At 41.0% G+C, this 26,218-nt stretch overlaps 1 protein-coding gene across 4 annotated transcripts in view; it reads right to left on the bottom strand.

Annotated features, from left to right (window-relative positions):
• Positions 1-2,076: 2,076 nt before the first annotated feature.
• Positions 2,077-26,218, bottom strand: part of ENPP2 (ectonucleotide pyrophosphatase/phosphodiesterase 2) — a 75,039-nt gene continuing 50,897 nt past the window's right edge. For all 4 annotated transcript variants that reach the window (XM_051609774.1, XM_051609771.1, XM_051609775.1 and 1 more), the window contains 14 exons: positions 25,003-25,114; positions 23,536-23,661; positions 21,190-21,221; positions 20,253-20,380; positions 18,072-18,159; positions 17,834-17,921; positions 16,742-16,914; positions 16,421-16,469; positions 14,686-14,822; positions 14,055-14,190; positions 12,778-12,855; positions 10,096-10,228; positions 9,320-9,476; positions 2,077-2,694 (listed from right to left, as the gene is read on the bottom strand). In XM_051609774.1, the coding sequence (XP_051465734.1) occupies positions 2,524-2,694; positions 9,320-9,476; positions 10,096-10,228; positions 12,778-12,855; positions 14,055-14,190; positions 14,686-14,822; positions 16,421-16,469; positions 16,742-16,914; positions 17,834-17,921; positions 18,072-18,159; positions 20,253-20,380; positions 21,190-21,221; positions 23,536-23,661; positions 25,003-25,114 (1,608 nt within the window). In that variant the 3' untranslated portion in view covers positions 2,077-2,523. The remainder of the gene's footprint in view (positions 2,695-9,319; positions 9,477-10,095; positions 10,229-12,777; positions 12,856-14,054; positions 14,191-14,685; positions 14,823-16,420; positions 16,470-16,741; positions 16,915-17,833; positions 17,922-18,071; positions 18,160-20,252; positions 20,381-21,189; positions 21,222-23,535; positions 23,662-25,002; positions 25,115-26,218) is intronic.

Here is a 26,218-nt window from a genome sequence, read left to right on the forward strand (position 1 = left end):
TGCAGAGCCCATGTTGCTTAGAGGGATTTACAAGGCTTTAGCTTCGCACTGGAACTTCTGTGTTGATAAGGCATCTTTCAACAGGAAAAAAAACAACTCTGCAATTCACAGGAGTTACCACAAACACTCCCCAGCACAGCTACTTCTGCCAGCATGGTAAAATAAAACAGCAATACCATACAAGAGCACAGGGCCGAGGGCTGAAGAGAAATAGAAGTAAATCACTAGTATTTATTCTCATAGTAAGCAACTGAGTAAAAAATCATGTTTGCCTACACACTAATCACAATTCTTTAGTGCAACTGAGATAAACTGTTTCTCCCAACAATCATCACTAACTGTATTTCAGAAGCAAACTTCTCTGAACACAAGAGGAGTATCTTTCAGAGCTTAAGTGTTTCTTTGGTAAAAATGTCATCTTAGTTGGGGATAAAATGAAAGAATTACTTCATTTGTTAACTTCATTTAAAAACAAAGCAACAGACGAATGTCAAAACAACACAACAGTGGTGGTCTTTGGTTTAGTTTATGAACAACAACATTATATCATTGCTAAAGTCAGTGTTGGATAACTTAGGTCTTAACTGTAAACTGTTTTAAATCCAAAGGAAATACCCTTTGTAGCACATGGAAGAACATAAAGCTTATCATGGCAGGAAGCTCTGCCAAAAGCTTACAGAAAAATATTTCTGTGCTACCAGACAACCACAAGAGACATTTTTTAAGTTGCAAGAATAGGATGTTTCCTAGAGCATTGTGCAGTTGTTAGAATTTCCATCCTAACATTTTGAGGAGATTTTAAAGCACTCAAGTTTTGTGCTCTTCCAATTTAAAGAGCATTTGGCACTTAGAATAATAAAATTTTGTCTAATGGTCACAAGAACTTTATCATCAGTGTTAACATGATTAATTACTGTTTACTTCTTTCTCTTAGAGGGATACTACAGGGATGTAAATTGCTTAAATCATGTCCCATTAATTTTACTGAAGAGACCTGGCTACTTGTCTGAGTACATGGCTGAGATGCTTTCCAGCCCTTCCCACTTCCCTACAGCATTTTTAACTCTTGGAAAACAGACACAAACCGATTTGGTAGAGAGGGAAATATGCAACCCTAAACAATGGCTTCGTAATAGTGCCACTCGTGGCTTCAGCCTCAAAAGGCATCTTAAACAAGAATTTATCTTTCACATCATCTAACTAGGCTAATGCTCCATACATTCTATAAAAACTGTTCAAGCCAAATCAGGCCATTATCTTGATACCTGCATGTAAGTGTCTCTTCCATTGGCTTAGGATTGTGCCATCAGTGTCACCGAGAGGAGCTTGCCAGGATTAGGAGACTGTGACTGCACAGAAGAAGCCAGCAAAGACTTCACCCAACCTGACTGAGTAGGTGATAGCTGTAAAACGTGCACTGTGTGGGATTCACAGTATGAGAAGTTACAGTATAATCAGGCCAAGGGGCTTCCTCTGGGAGTGGTGTCTGGCATTATTCAGTCTCAGCCTCACCTCAGGGGAAAACTCTGCAAATTCTGGCCATTAGAACAAGATGATGAAAATCAGACTTTTCCTCCCACCTTAAGGCCCACTGCTGGCTGTTTAGCAATGTCACCTCTGTCAACACCTGCCTTGCCTCTGCTTCCCTCAAAGCCTAAGCAAAAGATGATAGAACAGGTATTCCCAGGAACCAGCCCAAAGCACCAACAGTGGAGAAGGGATGTGGTACAGCCTGACTGGTGACAGTGGATGTTGCCACCTCAAATTCTCCCTGTGGCTCCAGAGCAGGGACAAGTAGTGTCAAGCGTGGGGCACCCCACATAGCTTACGAGCCCAACCAACCTCCTCTCCCAGCTCTGCCCCTATGGCAAAACCTAACCAGTAATGACTTTTGTGTGTCTGCTTCATGGTCTCCCTGCTAAGTACCAGTGCAGGGCACCTGGGCTCCTGGCAGTCCTCTTACCAGCAAACCTAAACTCTTGACAAGGGCTCTGCCTGGTGAATGAGAGAGATCTGGCAGCACTCAGCTGCCCGCAAGTCCCTCTGAATGTCCCTGTGAAAGGAAATCAAAACACATTAAAAAAACTGAATGTGTGGTTTATTATAGTTAAGATGCTATTTGTCTATAGGGTTTAAATATGTCTGTCACATAGTTAACAGTAAATGAATGAAATTTTACATGTTCAGTATTTTGATACACAGTACAGGACTACAAGTGTGGTAAAAGGACATGGGAAATTAGTATTTCCTTGATGCACGTATCAAATCCTGCAGCACCACTTACAAGCTTGATGTAAGGACTTAAGCTGCAGTACTAGAAGCACTACTAAACAAACGAAGAGACATACCTATGTTAAACATTAGAGAAACAGAACAAATGACAAAAGGGTTTAATATTTAAGATTTGATACAGGATTAAAATACTAATATTTTTTAATGTCCTGGTTGCAAATTAATAAATATAAAAACAATATAAAAATATACACCAGTTGATAAAAGGATGCACTGAGTTGGGTTAGAAAGCTAAATTTCACTTTCAAACGTATGCAGGTATGTCTTTAGGGATAGTATTTCTGTGTAGCTGCGACTGGTCTTTCGGAAGAAGTCCAAGCTTGTGAGCTGCTCGATGTCACGCACACGTGCAGTGTGCATCTTGAGAAGATCTTCAACCCACTTTGATTCATCCTCCAAGCTCTGAAACGTAGCAAATAAAGAAAGAAATAAAGTTTTATACCATGCCATGTCAAAAATCAGCTTCAAAAGCAAATGCAGCTTTGCTAAACGCTGGGTCCATTTGAAGAATCTCTGTGCCTGATTCAAGATTGACTAAGGTAAACAAGTTCCAAGAAAACAGATTTGAAACTTAACATGCCAGATGGTGCCTATAGTTTTCTTCTGGAGCCTATTTTAGGATGGGCTTGAGAACATTACTATATTAATCTAGGAAAACCTAGCCCCATTTTGCAGGTGTTTCAGAAGAACAGCCATTTGCTTTTAGAAGATCCATTGGCCAGTACATATTTTTTTATCTCACAGGAGTTCCATATTAACCAGTTGTGCATTATCAAAGCCCAAACTCTAGGCTGTTTAGCTTTGAACCCCACCCCTACAAATTATTGTCATCTGACCAGCACCTTATCTAACACAATATTATTTAAATCTTTCTACTTCACTTTTTGGAGAACATTATGATTCATTGTATGTTTTGAACTATAGTTTATGCTGGTACCTGTAAAACCCTGTTACTAGAACAGGCATATTATTCACTGTTAGAAAAAATAACTTTCACTAAGCATTTTCCACTGTGAAAACAAAATATCAAGAAGGTCATGCTGCTGGAGTGATTTGGGTTGGGTTGCTTGGGTATAATCTCTCTGAGAGGACTGCTCCTGCTTCCCAGCACTGCTACCAGCTCCAGTGGTTGCTGGAGCCATCCACAAACTAATGCAACTCACTAACACATCAGAAAATCGGCCCTGCAAAACACCACAGTTACTGGCTGTTTGACTGCATTAACCAGCCCAGGGACAAGTCCCATGAGCACTGCAGCCAGCCCTGGGGACTGCACAGTGGGGAGCAGATGTGGGAAAATAACAGAGTAAGCAGCGCATTTCCCCCTTTGGCCTCCTGAGCTGGTAGATCTACACCACTGTTGGGGAAGCACGTTAAGAAAGGAGGGTTGGACCTCTGGACATTTGGATGCCATGTGTCTTGGAAATCTTGCTGATAAAACTCTGTTTCTGGGTTTAGTCCTCTTTGTGGCTCTCTCAGCCAGGTTCTCCTTCAAAGTGATACTCTCACCATTCAAGACTAAGTTTTAGCAATGCCAGAGCCTACCCAATGCAGTAGGTATGCCACAGACCAGGCTGTGGGTCACCCCGGAAAGGCCAAGAGGGTGAACGTGATCGTTTGCACAGAGAGGACATGAAGTACTGACTAGATCACAGCTGGCTGCTCTAAAGCAAATGTCCATGACCCAGTGAACACTTGTCTGTTTTGAAGCTCTTCAGCCCCAAACCAACTTTCCTCTCCATATCACTAGCAACCTGAGGCCCAAAACTAGGTGTGGAATATGAAAATAAATATGCAAATTAAAAGGGAAGATGCCCCGTGGTTCCATGCTCCAGGAAAGCCAGCTGGCAGCACATGGCTGGAGGAAGTCTCCTGCTCAGCATCCAGCCTGGCAATGTGGTTCCCAGTCTGCAAATGGGCCTCAACATGGTTTTACTGGAAATGCAGTCATTGTGACATTTTTGTTGTCTTCAGGCCTTCCTTCTGAGCAGAAAATCTGCATTTTACAGAGCTCAAAGGGAAGTCCTATTGCTACGTAGTCACTATTTGAATACCAAGAGGATTCCTAAGAATTTGCAAAAAGATCTGCAATACAAATAAATCATAGGACTGTGAGTTTGATTTTAAACCAAGTCTAGCAACACAGCACTTGCATGACCCCAGAAAATCAATCAAATGATCTAGGTTTTAGTTTTTCTGTTCCACAACCAGTCCATGAAACCTCAAGTCCAGCAGCAAGGATTTTAAACACAGTGATCAGCTAATGCAGTATTATAGTACTGCAGAACAACAAATCAAGTGTACACATCTGAAAATATAGTTTTCTCCATTTATGCTGGTCAGTCGCACCTCAGTAGTCTTAGAAGAAAAATATAATAGTTGAAAACACGTGGGTAAATAGAGATAGGCAATCAATTAGCAGGCTAACCTAAAATCCACTGGATATCAGATATCCTGGACAGAATCACAGAATCATGGAATCTTAGGGGTTGGAAGAGACCTCAAAAGATCATCCAGTCCAACCCCCCTGTCAGAGCAGGATCACCGAGAGCACATCACACAGGAACGTGTCCAGGTGGGTTTTGAATGTCTCCAGTGAAGGAGACTCCACAGCCTCTCTGCGCAGCCTGTCCCAGTGCTCTGTCACTCTCACAGGAAAGAAGGTTTTTCTGATGTTTATGTGGAACCTCTTATGTTCCACTTTGCACCCATTGCCCCTTGTCCTATCACTGGACATCACTGAAAAAAGCCTGGCTCTGTCTTCCAGACACTCACCCTCCAGACACTCACCCTTAACGTATTTGTAAACATTGATGAGGTCACCCCTCAGTCTCCTCTTCTCCAAGCTAAAGAGACCCAGCTCCCTCAGCTTTTCCTCATAAGGGAGATGTTCCACTCCCTTAATAATTTTTGTGGCTCTGCGCTGGACTCTTTCAAACAGTTCCCTGTCCCTCTTGAACTGAGGGGCCCAGAACTGGACACAATATTCCAGATGGGGCCTCACCAAGGCAGAATAGAGGGGCAGGACAACCTCTCTTGACCTACTAACCACACCCTTTCTAATACACCCCAGGATGCCATTGGCCTTCTTGGCCACAAGGGCACACTGCTGGCTCATGGTCATCCTTCTGTCCACCAGGACCCCCAGGTCCCTTTCTCCTACCCTGCTCTCCAGCAGGTCAGCCCCCAACCTGTACTGATACATGGGGTTGTTCTTCCCCAGATGCAAGACTCTACACTTGGCCTTGTTAAATTTAATCAAGTTTCTCCCTCCCCAACTCTCCAGCCTGTCCAGGTCTCGCTGAATGGCAGCACAGCCTTCTGGTGTGTCAGCCACTCCTTCCAGTTTAGGGTCATCAGCAAACCTGCTGAGGGCGCACTCTATTCCCTCATCCAGGCTGTTGATGAAACTATTGAACAGCACTGGCCCCAGTACTGACCCCTGAGGGACTCCACTAGTCACAGACCTCCAACTAGATTCTGTTCCATTGACCACAACTCTCTGACTTCTTCCTTTCAACCAGTTCATGATCCACCTCACTACCTCATCATCAAGACCACAATTACTCAGTTTATCTACAAGGATGCTGTGGGAGACAGTGTCAAATGCTTTCCTGAAATCAAGACAAACCACATCTACCGCTCTACCATCATCTATCCACCTAGTTACTTCCTCATAGAAGGTTATAAGGTTGGTCAAACATGATTTCTCCTTGGTAAAACCATGTTGACTGCTCTGACTCCCTCATCCTTGTTATGCCTAGAGATAGTGCCAAGAATAAGTTGTTCCATCACCTTTCCAGGGATGGAGGTGATGCTGACTAGTCTATAGTTACCCGGGTCCTCCTTCTTGTCCTTTTTGTAGACTGGAGTGACATTTGCTATCCTCCAGTCCTCAGGCACCTCTCCTGTTGCCCACGACTTACCAAGATGATGGAGAGTGGCCTAACAATGACCTCTGCCAGCTCCCTCAGCACCCACAGGTGCATTCCATCTGGACCCATCGATTTATGGATGTCCAGATTGCTTAACTGATCCCCAACCCAATCCTCATCTACTAAAGCAAACTCCTCCTTTATCCTGACTCCTTCTGGGGCTATAGGGATCTGGGGCTCCTGGGGAGAGTCTGCAGCAGTAAAGACAGAGGCAAAGAAGGCATTCAGTACCTCTGCCTTCTTTATATCCTTTGTCACCAGGGCACCCACCTCATTCAGCAGTGGGCCTATATTGCCTCTAGTGTTAATTCTATCTGCAATATAATTGAAGAAGCCCTTTCTGTTGCATTTGACCTCACTTGTAAGGTTTAGTTCCAAGGAGGCCTTAGATTTCCTAATTGTATCCCTACATTCTCTGACAACAGTCCTGTATTCCTCCCTAGTGGCCAGCCCCTCCTTCCATGATCCATAGATTCTCTTTTTCCACTTGAGTTTGCCCAGCAGTTCCTTGTTTAACCATGTGGGTCTCCTGGCTCCCTTACTTGATTTCCTACCCACTGGGATGCTCTGATCCTGAGCTTGGGAGAAGTGGTTCTTGAATGTTGACCAGCTATCTTTAGCCCCTTTACCATGTAGTACCCTGTCCCATGGGAATTGTCTTAATAATTGATTGAAAAGGCCAAAGTTAGTCCTGCAGAAGTCCAGGGTTCTGGTCCTGCTAGGTATTCTGTTACTCCCAGACACGATCCTGCACTCCACCATCTTGTGATCACTGCAGCCAAGGCTGCCATTGACTATCACCTCTTCAACCAGACCCTCCTTGTTGGTGAGTACAAGATCCAGCAGCACTCCTCTCCTAGTTGGTTTGTCCACCATTTGTATCAAGAAGTTATCATCAATGCATTGGAGGAACCTCCTAGACTGTGATAATCTCTCTGGAGATCAGGTTAGTAGCTGGAAAGCTGAACATGATCAGAATGTAGATAGGTGGGTGAAGAACTCACTTATTAAATGAGAAATGTAAAGGCTTTGCTGAAAGGGAGAACGGTGCCCTGGAAGAAGTTTCTAGTAGGGTTCCTGCACTTTTGATCTTGGAAAGGATTTTGTGTAATGTTTCCATACACGCTGGAGTACTTTATCTCATTCATGTTCCAGAAAACAATATAAATCAGACTGGAAGAGATGCATAGGAAGGCTGCTAAAATGCTCGTTCTCTTTTCAAGAGAAAAAAAGACCCTGGGTCTCCTGTGAATAGAGGGAAGTATATGCCTTGAGAGTCACCATAAATCAATGCTAGAGTAAATCCCAAAGAAGCCCAGTGAAGGGCTATTTAAGCCATAGAAAAATGTTGACACAAGAATAAATGGATAAAACCTCACCATGAATAAACACAGTTTGGAAATGGAACAAGTTCAAATTAGAAGAGTAGTGGTGTTTTCCAACAGCCGGGTGAAGACAGAAAGTGTGTGCAACAAGAGCAGAGTGGAGGGAAAGCTAATATTTCTTCAGATCTTAAAAGAAAGCTATGGAGAAGTTAAGGAAAAATTCTTATACTATCCCATGCATTTCATCCAAGAAGTACGTGAGCTTTTACACAATCACTTCTTTGAACAAATCAGATGGAACATCATGTGCAAAAGTAAGACTGACACTGTATTTGAATGGCAAAATTTTGCCTGACTGTATTTTCATTTAAAAGCTATATTTAAAATATTTTTCAGTGGTTCTTTGCTATGTAAAAAGCATAGACCAGTATCTGCTAATGACCTTGTAGTAGCACTAAAGTTTAACAGGATGATGACACACAATATAGAAAGAAAAGCATTGACTTTGCCATAAAATTCCATATGAGCAGAGATACAAGGACAGAGGCATTAATAACTGCCTGATTAGCAACTTCCAGATCACCAGCTGGATCTTGATTCAAAGGAAAGCAGTCTAGAGAAAAAACAATGAAATATACGTAGGACTTTCCAAGACTTCTGGTGGATGACAACTCTGCCCAAAGCTGCAAAGAATCTCAACAGGGGGAAGCCAGACCTGCTCAAGAGAGAGGGATACTGCTTCAAAAGAGTGGTTTTAAAAAGAGGGACCTGAAAGCAGGCGATGTTTGATGAATGAGAAAGAGACAGTGTTCCAGGTGAATTGTGTACAGACTTGGAATGGCTATTTCTGCCTGTAGCTGGAATAGGAATCTTAACTTTTGTGCCAATACAAAATTCATAACATTAATGCGTTCATTCAGGAAACGGTCTCCTGGCAGCCTATAGTGAAGTGTCTGTGTGCAGGAATCTGCACAGCTGTGTAACGGGAGAGCAAGTTCAGGCGGAAGGACAAGTCTAAATGCGGCTGCCTGGGAGGACTCTGTCCTTGCAGAGCTCCAGAGCCTATGGGGACTCAACTGCTCTCCCACCACATGATCAGCCCCCGAGCTTGCCTGTTACTTTCTGCAGTGCTGGCCAGACTGAAGCCCTTGTGCTTCACCAAGATTCTTACACTATAGGATCTTGCATCCTAAAGAAGATAGGAAAGGAACTAGAAGGATGCCTGGTCACCTCTGGTAATGAGAATCCAAACTTTTTGCTTGACTCAAGACATGTTCTGGAAACAGGAAGAGCTGGAACTCTACCCTGGGCAGGTTTTAGCATATAGTTTTAATACTCTGCATGTGTTGGGTGCAAGTGTGCTGTCTGATGCAGACTGGCACAGCAGACAAACTAGATTGTGCTTGCATATGGAAGCAGACCTCAAGAAAAACAGCAGACTGGCTGCCAGCACAATACATCTCCACACACAGTTTCCCCCCAGCCTGCTCTGAGGTTGCACTGGCAGTTTATGCCTAAACACAAGCTATTTAATGACAACCTACTGCATGTCATCAATTCCAGACAATTTTGCATGCAGTAATATTTCCATATTTTCTTAGATATCACTTTATTATTCAACTTACAAGTTGAACATGACAGTTAAGTAGATTCCTACCCTGTGTTTTCATTCAAGACATCATTTAGACCAGTATCTAACTGCAATGGGGTTTCACATGTTCCAGGGATATGTTTACCATGAGGCTACAGCAGTGCAGCAGAACTTACATTACAGCTCTCGTCATTGTCAGGCCGGTGGGGAAGGATGTAGGACAGAACAGAGAGGGGTCCATCACACTTGTCAGCTGGCTGAGTGAAATCTAAGCAGCTAGTTATGATGGCATAGTAATGAGTAGGAACAGGGATGGCACTGCCTTCCACAAACCTGAGGGAATAAAGCAAACATGTATCTACAAAGGACAAACCTGTTTGGAAGAAGGTTACAGAAACAGCATGGTATTTCCTCCCTTACATGAGAGGACACATGTATATTGTTGAAATGTGCTAAATTCCTAGACATTGTCTAAAAATGAGCATTCAATTAGTTCATATTTTAATACTCTGTTACAGAAATACCACACACCAGTGCTGAAAAGCTTCTTCAGTTCAGGGGCATACAGAGAAAGCATTACTTGAATTAACAAAAGGCTTGAGTATCTAACTCAACAGCACTGCCATGGCTTGCTCTGTTATACAGTTGTCAGCTCAGTTCTGGAGAATTTTAGAGAATACAGATTATCTGGAACATTCAGTTTCATCTCAAGGATGAATGCACTCTCAACTCCAAAATCAAGGTGAACAGTTACCTGCTGAATTGCTATTTTCTTATTTTTACTACCGTCCTACCTACAGGGGCATTCAGTCTTGATGAACAATAACTTGCGAAAGACCTGGAAGATTTCATCTCCTCCCAAAAATTTCATAATGAGCAGATAATGAATTGTTTAAGATGAAGCCATCATTAAGACATGCAACAGCAAACCAGTTTAAAAGCAAACTCTTACTGTTTTATTTTGTCAGGTGTGTCATGTAAACCATCATAGTCATAGTCAAAGATTGGTCCACTTATAACATTGACTCCGTTTCTTTCAGTGGCATATCTCTTCACCAAAACCCTTTGGAAATAGTTCCATACCTCTGTAGAGCAAAAAAAAAAACCCAAACCAAAACAACAAACAAACCCCAAACCAAAACAAACCAAAACAAAAACAAACACACCAAAATTAGGATAAGCAAAAATATGTCAAGTTTATAAACAATTTTTTGTTCCTGAACATAAAAAAAAACAATGGACAACATTCACACAATGGCAGGGGAAATAAAAGACTAAACATTACAGATTTACTGCAGCTTCATTCAGTTTGGTCAATAAAGCCTATTCAGACTTCTTTGTTGTCTGTTGATTTTTTTCCCCAACCAGTGATAAAGGAAGTGCCCAGTACCACTCCCAGGCTGGCATTGCCATAGACACTGTACAGAGAGCTTGCTGTTCCTTCACCAGCAGTGGAAACAAATAGTCACACATTTTTTATGTCCCTGGAAGCATTTCCCTTGTCTTTCTTATCTAGTTACAGGGAATGGTGCTGTGTTTTATATTTTTTTAATTCTAGAAAGGAAACAGCACAGTGATTAAAAAAAACCACAAATATTTTAAATGAAAGGGCAGTCTAAAGATCATATTTTTCCAGTTAAATTCTCTGTGGATACAAAATGTCCAAATTTTAAACTAGCTGACATCAAAGATTACCAAATTATGGCATGGCAACCTGTTACAGCAACTTTCAGGAAGAGTGTGATACACTTTCTTCCATCACACCCTTCTCAACCTGAACAAGCTAAGATGCTTGCAGACAGGAAACACACAGGAGTCTCCAGTTACATCATTCTTTCCCTTTTTCTTTTTTCCTTTTTCCTTTTTATTTTAACAGTGACAGAAATGTGTGCAAACAAAGCATCTCAAACTTGAAAGTTTAACTTTTGTCTTGCCAGCTCAGACCGTTAAGCCCACGGCTCCCCAGAACTGATGGCAACACCAGCCTCAGCAAGTTCCCCAGTACGCCTCGTCCTTGTTCCCCAGACTGCTCAGTGCCACATGAACTCCCTGCTCTGGCTGATGCAGAGGGCCCCACAAGCAAGGTCTCGCAAGATCCTCCAGCTGTGGTAACCACTTGGCAGCAGGACTCCTCCAGCTGCTCACTCCTCCAATGCATCAGCCTTAACAATAAAAATAACACAAAAAAGCAAGTTTTGCCCCCACCCCCCTGAGCTTTCCAGCTGAATCACTTCCCCAGTTGGGTTCCCACTGCAGGCACAAAAACAGCAATGGCAGTGCAATGAGGGGCCAGCCCAGGGGCATCACCTTGCAGCTCCAACAAAGTGAGAGTTTCTTAAACCAGGCTAACTGGAGACAAGCTGGATACAGAACTGTTGCCTGGGGGGATGGGACAGTGAATTAAAAACACAAAGTGGAGGAGGGGGCTTCTGCAGCCAACACTGCCACTGAAGCCAGCATAGCATAAAACTGTATTTTCCCCTGTTGTGGAAAAAGCTCTGGATAATGAACTTATACTTGGCTCCCTGCACTGCAACCTGCACACACGCAGTGGTTGTAACTCCCCAGGAACTGTATCAGTTCTACCATTTGTTCTCAGGGAATTCTTCACCCACTTGTGATGAAGAGGAAGGCCGCTAGACAAAATGCGCTGCTGGTGGTGGGTTGTTCTCCTCTGGTTAGCATCTCAGCTAATTTGCTTAGACTAACATTAGCATAGGGAACATTTTTATGAAGTGATTTGAGAGTGGGAAATCCCCAATAATTTTGCACTCTGTAATCAGTTACATGCCTTTGCTCAAATTTCCAGCAAACATTACCACTTGTTCCTACTCAGAGGTTTTTCAGTTAAAACTCTCTTTTCTGGTTAAAAAGAAAAAGCCTCCCATAGGCTTTGATGCTTATCCAAACCTCTCTGGCCTAAAATCTGAATTGGAAATCTCACAAGAACAGGTTCTTGAGATTCTTCCAAGGCTTCTCAGCTCCTGCCAAGCCAAAAATGCCACCAGAATAGACTGATGGTTTTCCTACCTCTTGGCAAAACTAGAAAGAAAAGGGATGTGCAGACAAAAGAAATGTTAATTTATATCCCTGCAGTGTTGAAAGTTTCAGCCAGGTTAAAGTCACTCCTCGTTTTCCATAAACTGGTCTCCTCTTCTTTTTTATTTATAGGTAAATACATTTGGTCTCCCTCTAAGGGCATGAATAGAAAACAAGAAATAACCACTTGTCCCTGAAATACAACATACTACGTACACACTCCCAGGCAGCTCCAGTTGAGCAGTAAAAACATGCTGCTTAAGTATGTTCTGCAGTAGTTTGTGCTACAGACAAGAAAATCTGAATAGTCTTGCACAAACTGAGTAACTGTGGCATGAAGCAAAGTTGCTGAACTACAGCATATCTTGTCCAGCACAAAGACAAGTAAAATTTTCTTAATGCTTAAACATTACTTGTGGTATTTTGCTTGTCTATACCTAGAACTGTACAGGTGCCCACACATATTAACTGCTGGCTACAGGTAACTGAACTTCATGCTCTAAACTTCTCCCATCAATTCATTCTGTAGCCCAACACACATATAAAACAATAACATGTTGGAAAAGAGATGTAAAGCCATGGAAAGGACACTTACTTTTGAAGGCAGGATAAATTGGAATTATGTTTGTTATTAGAAAAGCATCATATTTTGCTTCTGCAGAGGAACTTAATTCTGAAAACAATAAACCAGAATAATATTAATAAGGTGAAATATCAGAAATTCAAGGAAAAAAAAAATTTTGGAAAATGGTTTCAGAGACCAACCAAAGGGAATAATGTCATCTAAACAGCAATTTGAATGCTGTATTCAGAATTGCACAGCACATGGATACAATTTTTCTTTAATGTGACAGTGGGACATGGAAGGTAACGATTTTCTGTTTGCTTCCAATGTTGACTATTTCCAAATATTTTATAGCTCATATATTTTGTTTGCAGTCTCAAAGTCAGAGAGCTGCTCTGCAGGCTTTAACAAAAGAGGCACACAATTTCAAGGGAGAGGAGTGTGGGATTATTTTTGAGCTCTAAGCAAATCTCTGTACCAGTAATTCCGTATCAGAAATCCGCCATAAAATATTTCAGCCACTGAGCAAGGAAGGCAGAGCAATGAAGCTCACAGCTGTGGGACAGTTCTGTCCCTTGAACATTTACTAATCACAGAAGATCATTGCTCCGAGACTGAATCAATGTAATTGCAACAGGAAAATCCAGGACACTCATACAGGTTTTCTACTAGCACTGCTTCTGTAGGATGGTAGAAATGTTTACAGTATGCGAGAGTCAAGTCTAATATGGATTTATAAATAAATACATGTTTATCTTTCCACTGTTTGAATTAAATATTGAGAAGTCTGACCACATTCCTAGTTCATACAAGCTGGTATCTATCCACTGACTTTCAAGGGCCAGCTTTTTAAGTCTTCTAGCTTAAACTCCTACTCTGCATTTCTTCATTCACTTGTATTTTTATTAACTAAAGTGGAACACTTCACTTTTGGTGCATGAAACTGGGAATCAGTTGGAGCATCTCTCATGGAGTTAAGGGATTGCAACCACAATGCCAGCTTGTGGTACTGGGCCCTTGATCCTTAGCAAGTGCAGCAAGATTAATGGATCCATCCCACTTAGCCCCACATGTGACACTGGTGCAGAAGCAGCTCCTCTGAGAAGAAGGCAGCAGACGGGGGAAGAAATCACCCTGAAGGAGGGGAAATTAACCATTCCTGTGCTTCAACTGTGTTTTCCCAATAATCTCAAAGAAACCCTTAGTCTGTTTATATCTGATGGAAGGTTTTTTCATACCTAAGGTTTTCCCTAACAGAAAAAGAAAATTGCAAAACCTCTAGGTATTAAAAAGCTCTGTGAACTTACGGGGAGGGAAAAGGAAGCCATAGGAGAGCTGTTTGTCTCCTCTGTAGGCTGCACAACTCTGGCTGTTTCCTGGAGAAATGCGGAGGTCGGGCCTCACACAGCTGGCCAGGTGCTCTGGGACACCTGATACCTCTGCCTGCATTGAGGAACATGCACAGAAATGACAAGAAAGGTAATTCCACCACTTATAGGAAAAGAAAACAGTTTCATATAGTCAACAGATTAGATGGAAGGCATTGTGTGAAGTAAAAACAAACCACCCAGTCCACCCAGACCAACCAGACCAACCAAGTCCTGCTCCTGTGCCTGCCACAGACCCTCTCCTTCAGATAACAGAAGTCACCATAGGAAATAATTCAAATGAAGTCACTGATTATAATAATAAAATAAACCCGCATCAAGCAAAACTTAGAAAGAAAATGAAAAAAGGGAACTGAAGTATACTGCCTTAAAACTCTTTTCACCTGAAGGAAAAATGGGATTTTGGCACTGAATTCAATGGTATTTGATATAATTTCTGGTGGGAAACTCTACTTGGGGAAGGGAAATTTAAGGACTTCAAGAGCAAAGGTACGAAACAGATTTCCCCAGGATTTTTCAAGCACTTTCCAGGAGCAAAGATGGCACTGACCTGCTTGGAAATAGTGTAGGATGTCCAGAGAGGCATCAGGAATGTTTCACTGTAGCCACTTTCAAAGTCATGGTGATGCAAGATGTTGTATTTTGTGCGGTACAGAACTGCGGGGCGCCCATATAGGAGGTGCTTCTCTACAGATCAGAAGAAATGACATTTAAATTTACTACTGAAAGCCAAAGAAAAGAAGAGAGAGGAGAGGAGAGGAGAGGAGAGGAGAGGAGAGGAGAGGAGAGGAGAGGAGAGGAGAGGAGAGGAGAGGAGAGGAGAGGAGAGGAGAGGAGAGGAGAGGAGAGGAGAGGAGAGGAGAGGAGAGGAGAGGAGAGGAGAGGAGAGGAGAGGAGAGGAGAGGAGAGGAGAGGAGAGGAGAGGAGAGGAGAGGAGAGGAGAGGAGAGGAGAGGAGAGGAGAGGAGAGGAGAGGAGAGGAGAGGAGAGGAGAGGAGAGGAGCTGGCTTTCTAGCACATGCTGATTTTACACAATTCTTAATGGGATACTGACCCTGAATAACTGATAAGGAAATCTTGTAACAGAGAGAGCAGCAGTTCTTCAGTGGTTTTGGTTGGGATCCCAGTACCAGGCTCACAATTCACTTTGAGGTTAAAAGTCCTTTCTGCACTTGAAAGTTTGTTGGGGTCTTAGCATGCAGAGAGGGTGTTTCTCCAAACACAGGAGACTCCACAAGGATCTCTGTCCACATTTCAGTCACATGAGGTGAAAAGCCCTTTTTTTTGTAGCTTTAAATCCACCACTATCTTATCATTCCTGCTACTCTTCTCTAGCCTTTTTCTCCTTCCTGTGTTTTTTTGTAAAGTCCCTTGCAAAAAGGAGACAAAAATGCTTACTCACTAAAAGAGTCTTTTTTTTTTTTTCACTTGGCTAATACAGGTGATGTTCTGAAGAGGGATGTGCTATTTTCTATCAATAATATCAAAGAAAACAAAAATCAAAACCAACCCTCTTCCCAATCTTGGCTACAAAAGACATCTCCAACTCTACAAAACTTAGTTCTCTTCTTTCTTGGTGGTATGTTATGGCCACATGCCACTAGATATCTTTGACAAGCTTTCTCATTAAAAGTAAAAAATATCATTAAAAGAGACAGAAGAAAAACTAATATCCTGGCTAATCTTTTATTGTGCTTCACAGTTCATTGACTTTGATAACCATTTGGCAAACAGGCTTGGCTCACTTTTAGAAATCAAAACATAGATCCAAGGAAAACAGCCTAACACTGGTCACTGATAGGCTTTTGACCCATACAGCAGGCAGGGTCCAAGATCTAGTGGCCAGGAGAGCAGGGGATGTTTTCTCCTGGGCATAATGTTGAATTGAACGCTGATGAGGGAGAGAATTGCGCTGAGCATCCCTGAACCAGCAGAGCAGTTCTGCACTTTTTTTCAGTGGATAATCCACACCCTAAAAACCAGGTATTAACGACCAAATCAGGAACTGTCAAAGCAGCTGTACCATCCTTTCTACCACTGACCTGGTGAAACCTAATTCTGAACAATACTGGTAAAACGCAGTGTGCAGATGTGGTCTATGTTTTTCACACCATTTATCGCTTGTGTTTGAGTGGAGCACTGCCTCATGCTCCCTCTCCTTTCCTCATCTCTCCACTTCCCCAGCAGATATTAAACCTGCTAATGGTGATGGAAAGGAAGAGCTAGAACTGCTATAACTTTGAGTAATCAAAATAGCTTTTATTAACTGAAGCACCAGGTTCTTACCTTCTGTTCCCTTAACATGAAAGCGCCTGTTGAGTTCATCCAACTTGTTCTTCTCAAGAACAGAAAAAAAATGAATTAGAATCACTGGATCATTCTGGCATTTCATTTTATTAGGTATCTAGCAAAAACTAGTCTTACAAAACAGTGATGATTTTTTGTTTTGTTTCTTGATTTTACAAAGTTCCAAAAGGGCACAAACATTGCACAGGAATGATCTGGGTAATTCTTACAGATAAAACACTCAAAATAGCTAAAATGGCAACAACTTTAGTAAGCAACTACAGCTAGCAGCGTAAGCATCATCAGATTCTAAACACATACCTTATCATCACATGTACATCCTATATCAAAATCTGATGCAGAAGGTAGAGCGACAGGATAAAGTGGTTTAGCAACTTCATCTGGCACAGTTGGTTTAAAAACATTGGCTCTCAGCAGGTGATTTAAACTTCCATGGGTACCATTATTGGGAGCAGGCTTTAATCCAAGCAGATCTATGAAAACATCAAAGATAAATGAATGATAGTTAGATTGCAAATGTGTATGCAGCAGCATCTCTACTGAGCTAAGACATTTATTTGCAATACTGTTTACACACGTAACGTGTTAATGAATGCTTTTAATGTAACAAAAATACTAACCTTTTGTCCAAAACATAAAATTGCAAATACTGTCTGAATAGTACAGTGGCCTTTTATGATGAGAAGGTTAATTTGCATCAAGACACTCAAAACTAGTTTTATTATAACTACTCTTTCAGCTTCCAGTGCAAACCTACAGTCAGGATGTTGACCTTAAGGCAACCACCTGGAGCACAGCATTATTAGTCAGCTGCTTTAGAGATAAAGGATAATTACCTTTTTGGTATCTCATGATGGAAAAAAGGAGTTAAATAAGTAAATTATACCTTTGTCTAGCAAGTTGTTTGTTGCTTGTTGTTTTTTTTTTCCCATGGAAAATCAATATTAAAGAAAAATGGTATCTGTATACATCGTCAGATCTGCTTCATGGCTACAGTAGGAGTTTAGGAAGCATAATCATATTAGGAGATGCCACAGAAAACTAAGTGATGCCCTCAAGCTGCTCTGTAACACATGCAGGTGTAGAAGCAGTCTCTGAAAGGAAACCTTCCTCCTAGACTTCTGAGGTGTGGACACCATGTCCTGCCGTGGTGTGTATTTGATCTCTGCCAAGCTGCATGCAGCAAGACTATGGCAATCTCTGTTACTGGCCAGCTTCTGGAGTAGAGAAAACTGAGGGCCCTAAGAAGGCCAAAAATCCAGTGCTTGGGAAGGGAGGACTGGGAAAGGAACACTGTGAGGGAGTCAAGGCAGGAGCTCATGGGTCCCTAAATGAAGCCCTGATAGCTAAAATAGTGTGTTTCTCTTGCAATTTCCAAAGCAGGTAGCTTACCACACATGACATTGTAAAGTTCAATATTTTCAAAAGGTGGCACTTTGGTCTTGTATTTGAACGTAGGACCATAACCTATAAAGACAGTCTTAAAAAAAAAAGGAGAGGGAGAAGAATACAAAAGAAGAACATTAAAAGGCAGGGGTTTTTTTTCAGTTAATACTTACATTTTAGAGAATATTTACGTATTCTTTTGCCTTCAACAACCCTCCCACAAAGGTTGCTGCATTGTTCATACCTGCATGCTGTTTATCTTATTATCATAGCCATGGTCTCCATGGAAGAAACACTTCCCAGTTGGTTTTCTGTAAACATCCACAGCTTTCCTAAATTGAAAAAGTATTAGAAAATTTTCTCAAAGGTGTAGGTGTGCCAGCTTATGTGACAAGGTACTTTGGGGATATAGAAGGGCTAAGGTTACAAGGTAGTGCAGTAGTAGTGGAGACTGCAGGCTTATCCACCAACCCCAGGGATGCTCCTTCTGCTCTCACTATAAGAGGATGCAAACCTCAGAGCCAGTTCTTACTCAATGATAACAACCTTAGCAGCTATTTACCTATCTTCTCAGACTTTCTCATATCACAGTCTCCTACAGACTGGAGGTATTTTGGACCATACTCTTCCAATCCTCAATAAGCCAACAGAGGCTTGTAAAAAAGTACTTCTGTGACCTTAGAATGCTGTAAATGTCATAGGATGTTGTCAAGTGCTTTCACCTGTTTGCCTTTCACCCAATAAACAAAAATGGGGAGCAGAAACAAATTGGAGGGAAAAGAGAAGGACTGAAATGAAGATACATAGCTGAGAAAATGAAGCGCTTTATCACAGGAACACTAATTATCAGCTTGTTCCTGAGGGTTTTGGGTTTTTTACAATACATGTGGAAAAATAAGTACTGTGTCATAGGACTTGTAATTACCAGCTTGTTCAAGTGTAATTTTTTACAGTTTTATGAGGGCCACATGAGAGCAATACACACAGTGGACCAGAGCATCCTACAGGTTAATTTCTTCATCTGTAATAAAATTATGCTCTGCCAAAGTTTGATTTTGGCATTGTAAACTACTAATTACAGCAATCAGGTCTATAACAGCCATTTTTCTCTGTGTGAATATACAAGGAATTACAGTTACATTAAAAATGTATTATTGGTGAATGAGGTTTCAAAAATCTAATGAATAAATAAGCCAAAGACAGTTTGAAGTTGTTAATAACAAATTACTAAACACAAATTGACATGAGCCATCCCATCAGTTCCAGTAAAATTCTGAAAACTAAAACTTTTATAGGCCTAAAAGTCTGAGTGTGATTCTTTGACACGTACATGAACCTTAGCCACAGAAATTATATGGGGCAACCAGCCAGCCAGCTAGTGGAGTTATGCAAGAAAGCTGGGGTTTCTCATTCACTGCTTCAGCAGACTGATCCTTGCATAATTCCCAGAAAGATAAGAACAGATGTTAAAAGGCATTTACAACACACCGTGTGTTTGCCTGGCAGCTATATGGGCGAAAATCCCTACCATCATTTACAGCTTATAACACACTACCATGAGTCAAAAGCTGTGTCATCTTCCAAGAACGACTGAGTCAGCTTTATGCAAAAAGACCCAGTCATTCTCCTACTGTAACATGTCAAAAAATCAAAGCAAGAAAAAAAATTATAGAAAACTAGAGTGGGGCGCACAATTAATAAACAAAGGCTACTCGTCTTCTCTTTATTCTATACATACATATGCCAACTTGGTTTTCCTTGCTCAAATTGTAGCTAACTAATAATACTAAAAATTGCCCATATTTTGTAACTGAAAGGTCAGGGAAATATGAGGGGGAACAACCCAAAACAAGGTTTACTCTGAGCTAAAACATCCTGCTTTTCTGTGGATTTGTTTTGCAACAAAATACACAGCTGGCACTTTGAGGGCTGCCCTGTCATACCCTTCCACATATTCTCAGATATTCACCCACTCATCCAATATCTCCATTTTCTTTCCATTCACCTATTGCATCCACTCAGCCTCGGATTCCTCTGATCACATATGACTTCCCCTTCCTCCAGGACTCCCTGCTTCCTGGTTGGAATAAGCTTGCATGTAATTTAAAAAAAAAAAAAAACAAAACCAAAACCCTAACAGCTCCTATACTTACGCTAATCAGGCAAAAAACACTCGGCTGCTTGAGGGAATAAAACTGGTTTCTACCCTCTATCCAGCTACTGATTTTCCAAAACTTCAAAACCATTTTGTGTTCTAGCCACATCCTGCTGCAGCACATGTAATTGAACCTCACCAGAAGTTCAAAACTCCCCTTGCTCCCATGGGGCAGGAGCACGATGCTGACAGACAGGGCAATCCCAGGTGTCTCATTTCTTCAGGAAAGAAAGGCTGAAAATCAGGATGGAAGCAGAAGCCAGAGCTTACCTTGCCACGTGCCATTTGCGATCCACCAGTAAGTGGACGTCCTCAATCCTCCGGTTGTAAGCGTAGTGCAAGCGTTTCGGAAGGTGCTGCTTCAAGTAGGGCTTGAAGTGCTGGTCTGGCTTCCTACACTGAAAAATAAATGGTCACAAAGGACACTGCTGTCAGCTTAGATGCACATAACACCTTAAACTACAGAAATCAAGATGTTAAGGCCACTCTTGATTATGTCTTGAAAGCAAAGGGTAGATCTAAAGTAAGTGGTCCAGCCCTTTCTGTGCAGTGTTTCTGTAATTCCAGGGCCCAGGGAGTCATTCAAGATGTATTTGGAAAGCTTCCTTCTCATCACAGTATTTTTTAATGTATCATGCAAAACATCACACTTACTTAGCTCACAGATGGAGGATTTTGGTCTAAATGGACCAAAGCTTAAGTTTCAGAGGAAAGCTGAATGCTCAAAATACATCTTGCCTGCAGATATATTTAAAGCCATCTGGTTATAGTATTTTTTTTTTTTTTAATCAGCTTTTATTTTAAACACGTTTTTCCCATTAAAAACAAGGTTATAGTTGAAGGCTATCAAATGAACTTTTTCAGCGTCTTCGAAGTGCTAGTAAAATATTTACCCTAAAAGATTACTTTCCATTTCTGAAGGGACGAATAAATAGACTCAATTCAGGGAGTCAAGACTGTCAGGAAGATTCTGGCCCTGCACTGCCCAAAATGGTTATAAAAGCTACTACAGTAGCAAACACTGGAATTTATGACAAACATTAATTTGTACTCATGAAGAGCCCCATTTAACCGTCTTTATTCATGTTTATGGTTGGGTTTCCTGCCTAAAGAGTAAGGAGAGAATGCTGAATAATGTCCCAAATTAAGATGTGAATTGAGCAGTGCAGTGTAGGTAGAGGTACCTCCCAGTACTAACAGTACTTACTGTGAGGTTGGCAACAATCACTTTAGGGTCATCTGTTAAGCAAAAGAAAAAAAAAGACAAAAAGATAAAATATTAACAATTTGCAGAAAAAAACCCACAGGGTAATGTGGTTTTATAGAAGTTGGCTGACCTTTTCTAAAAGTACCTTGTATGGATCAGATAAGATATTCTGAATATGAGCTGAAGTTTAACTGTATACCCTTTATGTAGTGATATTTAGTTGCTTAGGTAATATTGCTCACTAGTTTATGATTTGGGCTTTAGCTTAATATTTATTCTATTTTCTGAAAACATATCATTTCAAGTCTTTTGAGTATTTTCCTTTAAAATAAAAAAACAATCCCCAGACATGAAGACTTTCCTTTAAAAATTTGAACCTGCATCTGAAAGTAACAAGGCATTTCCTTAGGAAAAGTAAGATACATATATAGCACTTTTTTCTTTTTTAACGTTTTACATATTTCATAGGCCACTACAGAGTAAATGAAAAGCCATAGTCAAATGTTCTGGATAAAAATTTGGACTATTTAAAGGACGTACAAAATATAGAAAGACCAAAACCTGCAGCTGTCCACATTATGTCTGGCTTCTTGCAGAGTTGGGAGGGAGGGGGTGGAGGGAGTGGAGGAAAGCATTTCTCAGTCCTGAGAGAAAAAGCAGGCTAAGAGAAAATCTTACGACATTACAATCTCTTTCATAATTATTATTTTTGTTGCAGAAGATGCAATATTGCTGAGCTTGAAGTGAGCTCTACTGAATCTCAAAATACAAGCTACAGGCTTACCCAGCACCAATGTGTGCCTGCAGGCTTTGAGGCAGCATCATCCATTGGAAAACCGAGGAATAAAAAAGCTGGTAATTTGCCATTTAATGGGGCAAACCTCAGAATATACTTCTTTGTTCTCTCTTCAAACTGCTGATTTATAAACAATTGCAAATATTCAAACTAGGGAGCTGTGATCAGAGGCCAGCAGAGGAAAATGGTATTGCTGGAACACCAGGGGTATGACTCAGAGGTCAGTCAGACTAGCTGGTTCTTTTGGAAGAAAGTGCCAGTCATCCTCCAAATAAAACTGATTTTTCACAGCAATTTGGGAATTCAAGGATTGAAAGATCTTTAAAAAAACATCTTCTCAGAGGAACTGCTTTCAGTAGACTGTGAAGTGCAGGAATTCAGTCTTTATGGTAGTCTAGGAAGTCGCATCAATGCATGCACTACTTTCAACAGATCTCTACTCTTCCCATATTCCTACAGCATAAATGTCCAAGTAAATCAGTTTAAAGTAAAATAAATGCATACATAAAACAGTATCTAACAAAGTTTTACCAAATCCTTCTGATTTATGCCGCTAATCTAGAAATCTTCAAAGATAATTTTTTTTTTTTTTCAATCTGTCCACAGCCAAGGTACACACACCCCAAGTGTTATGAGGGTCAGTTGGCTATCTCAACTACCTGATGATCTACTCTACAAAAAGCTATCATCCTTGCAGCATGCATTGTGAAAAACATAGGTACTTCTGGTTATTTTGAGTTTCCCACTCAGCACAGTAGTTTAAACTGTGGGCAAAGCCAGGTTTGTCCCAGTACCCTGAAACAGAGCAGCCATGGTGCTGGCACAAGCCCCATCCTGGTGCTGCTGCCCTGGAGGCAACAGCCCTCAGCAGAGCAGCAGAGTGGCAGCTGGGCCTGGAATGCTTTAAATCACAGGATTAGCTTCACCAGAGGACTCCTGCCTGAGCCCCAAGTGCTCTCACTAAAGATCAGCTGATCTCAAACATGAAATCAGGGTGAATTTCTAACAGCACAGTACAAAAAGAGTAGCAGGTTTTACTGTCAACATTGTCCCTTAATTCATGCTCTACAGCTCCCTTATATCCTTCAACATTCCAAGTCTGTTGCTATTTAGCAGCCCACACTGCTTCTCATCTGTGCCAAAAGTATGAAGAAGCTACTGAATTCAGACAATTCACTTCTTTTCCATTAGGTCAGAAAAGATACCAGGCTATTCTTTTTATATCCAATCCTTGCTGAGCTCCCACAAGCCATGTTTTTATTGGGAGGGGAGAAGTGTGTGAACAAACTCATGACACATATGCTGCCATATGAAACTAGCTTTAAAAATTCCCAGTTCTTGCCATAAAAGGGTGGGGTTCAGCCCAGAACAGTTCAGTCAAATTGACACAGCTCTGCCACTATAGGATCTGTGAGCAGCTGGGTTTTATTAGACTTCCCTGTGAATATTCTCCTAACACACTGCAAACTCAACACTTCCTACAACATGAGCCCAAGGAAGGCATGAAGTGTAGTTCTCAGGACATAAGGGGTACAATTAAATTAACTTACATTTTAGGTTATTGCTGGACCTAGGACGAATTCGCCCTAAAGATCCAGGCAGCAAAATTATATCTTCCACATTAGTCAGATAGTTGCTTAAAAATTCAGTTCTTTCACAAGTAGTGTCTTCCATCCCTGCAGAAGGAAAGTACAAAATTAATCCAGCTTGAAAATAAACATGTTTTCCAAAACAACACAGGAAGAGACCCCAAAGTGCCTGTGAATTATTTCTTTTGGATGACTAATCTTATTCTTGTTATTCCCAGTCATCTAATTCCAACATCAGACACTGGTAGGAGCCAAACTAGGGGTGATCTTAGCACTTGCCTGCATGAAAGAAATAGCAGTCCCAACGTCATAGAAACAGCCATGACATATACCATGTGTGCACTGACACATCTCCAAATTAAGCTCATGGAAAAATCGAAATCTGTTTCTAGTTTAGTGTACCACTTTGGGGATTATTTTTTTTAAACAAAGGATTTAAAGAGAAGTCACACACAAAAGGTATTGTCTGATGGTGGTCCCTTCTAAGGCAGCCGCAGATAAACAATTCTCTCCTTCAGCCGTTTGTGGTGGGAAGGAATGTGTCAGTCACAAGCAGTTCTCAGCACAAAACTGCCTCCCCTGGAAGCCCCTCCTGCTCCTTTACCCTTCCCTCCCCATAGCCAGAAAGGCAACATATTCCATTGTATTGCTAATGTAGCAGTTCTTGAGACTTTCATGAACAAAGATCTATACAGGACAGAACCTCTGGTAGCATTGCTTAAAAGTTATGTAAAAACAGGTTTATCTCAAACATGGTCCATTTTCCTTTAACAAAACTTTGCTTTTGTCTTCGCTAGTATTTACTATTTCATCTATTGTAAATTTATTCTGATGTCTGAAAGAATGAGACCAAATAATATCTCTGCTTTTTGGATGGCTCTCCATCTGACCCTGAAATATCCTTTTATCCCTTTCCTTTTTTCTCCATTATTTTGATGGCATAATCCTTCCAAGCTGGACACAGTCCTTTACAGGTATTCTGACCTTTCTCCTAATAAGACAGCTTCACCAATTAATTGCCATGAAAATGTCTTGCTCTAAAGTCCTGCTCCTCATGAAAAAGAGAACATTGCTACTAAATTGTTTGCTTCCATAAAAACTACCAAAAAGAATACTTTAGACTTCCAAGACATGCAAGAAGAGCTGTACATGGATGTGATACCAAAAATGCCAAACTTTGAAAAAATATAAGTGGAGATGTAAATACTCAGATTACTGTTATGAAAGAGAAATGGCCTCCAGTGACAATTAACAGGTGGGCTGAGCAGCCAATATTCACCAACTGGCTGGGTGTGGGGATTTAAACTATCAGAAAAAAAAATCAGCACTAAAATATCTTCAATGAAACTTTCATGTAAGCTACCTGTTGTATGTACAGCTACATCGCTCAAGCATTTACATACTGATAAAGAATATTGTTTATTTTACCATGATCACCAACAAAGATGACATTGACACATCGATGTAGTTTCAGCTGTTTCAGTCCATCCATTAGTTGTCCTACTGTCTTGTCAATCTCTCTCAGGGGATTCACCATCATCTGCATAAATACGCAGAAAGAAAAACAGTTAATTCTGTCATTGCAATGTTCTCTCTCCTTCTACAAATGGAGGTCCTTTGGCAAAGCTCCAACAGGATAACCATCCAGGTCAAGAGACAAAGCCTTGGCTGAGCTGTTACACCTACAATTATCACACCATTTCCCTTCCTATATCCATGTTTCATCATCAGAAAGCCTGCTGAGATGCTGACATAAGGCAGCAGATGATCTTTATGGCTGATCCTAGGCCTCCCATGGACACATGAGCATTTAGTAAAATGAAGTATAGATACTAGAAAAACACATGTGAGTTTGGGGTTCAGTTTGTTTCTTATAGATAAACAGAAGTACTTTTAAAAGGCTATTTTATGTGAATGGTTTAGTCATGAATATGAAATGAAGCTTTGGACTTGGTATTCACACCAAGTCTCTTAGTGAAATTAATTTCAAAGTAGATCTGATACTAGAATGACAACATGCAGGTGACTTGAGAAGCACATGGGACTCGGAGGGAGTGTTCTTCAGCTTCAAAGCCAAGAGTTTCCAACATCTCAAATGACATCTCAAATTTTGGAAAAATTGTCAGCAGGCCCTGAAGACATGGATACAACACTGTTATTTCTTCATTTAAGTTTCCTTTTCTTTAAGAAACAAAGCAGAAAACACCAAGAAATGGTCACACGATTGTGTATTTGGCTATAAGAAAACGAGCATTTTTTACCAGACGACACAGAGAAGAGAAACATTTTAAAGTAAGATTTTAGGCAGAGGACTCAGATCTTGTTTTGATTTTGAGAATAAAACATTTCTTGTCACTATATGCCAGCTTCCTCCTTGTTTGTCTGTTTGATTTGGCTGGTTCAAGTATCCACAACAAAATATCCTCCCAGCAACAAACAGAATGCTAACAAATTTTGGATGAGAAAAACCCCTAAATTTTGGCAGAATTTTCTGAGAAGAAAAAATAAACACCATGTTAGTGTGACCCAGAAAGAGATGGTTCAGAAATTCTCCCTCTGCCAGAGCCATTAAGGGATGAATGTGAAACAAGAGTGATTGACTGTAAGATAAGACAGGAAATGTCATCTCCCAAGTGGCACTTTA

Source organism: Apus apus, chromosome 2 (genome assembly GCF_020740795.1).
Source record: "Apus apus isolate bApuApu2 chromosome 2, bApuApu2.pri.cur, whole genome shotgun sequence".
NCBI lineage: Eukaryota > Metazoa > Chordata > Aves > Apodiformes > Apodidae > Apus > Apus apus.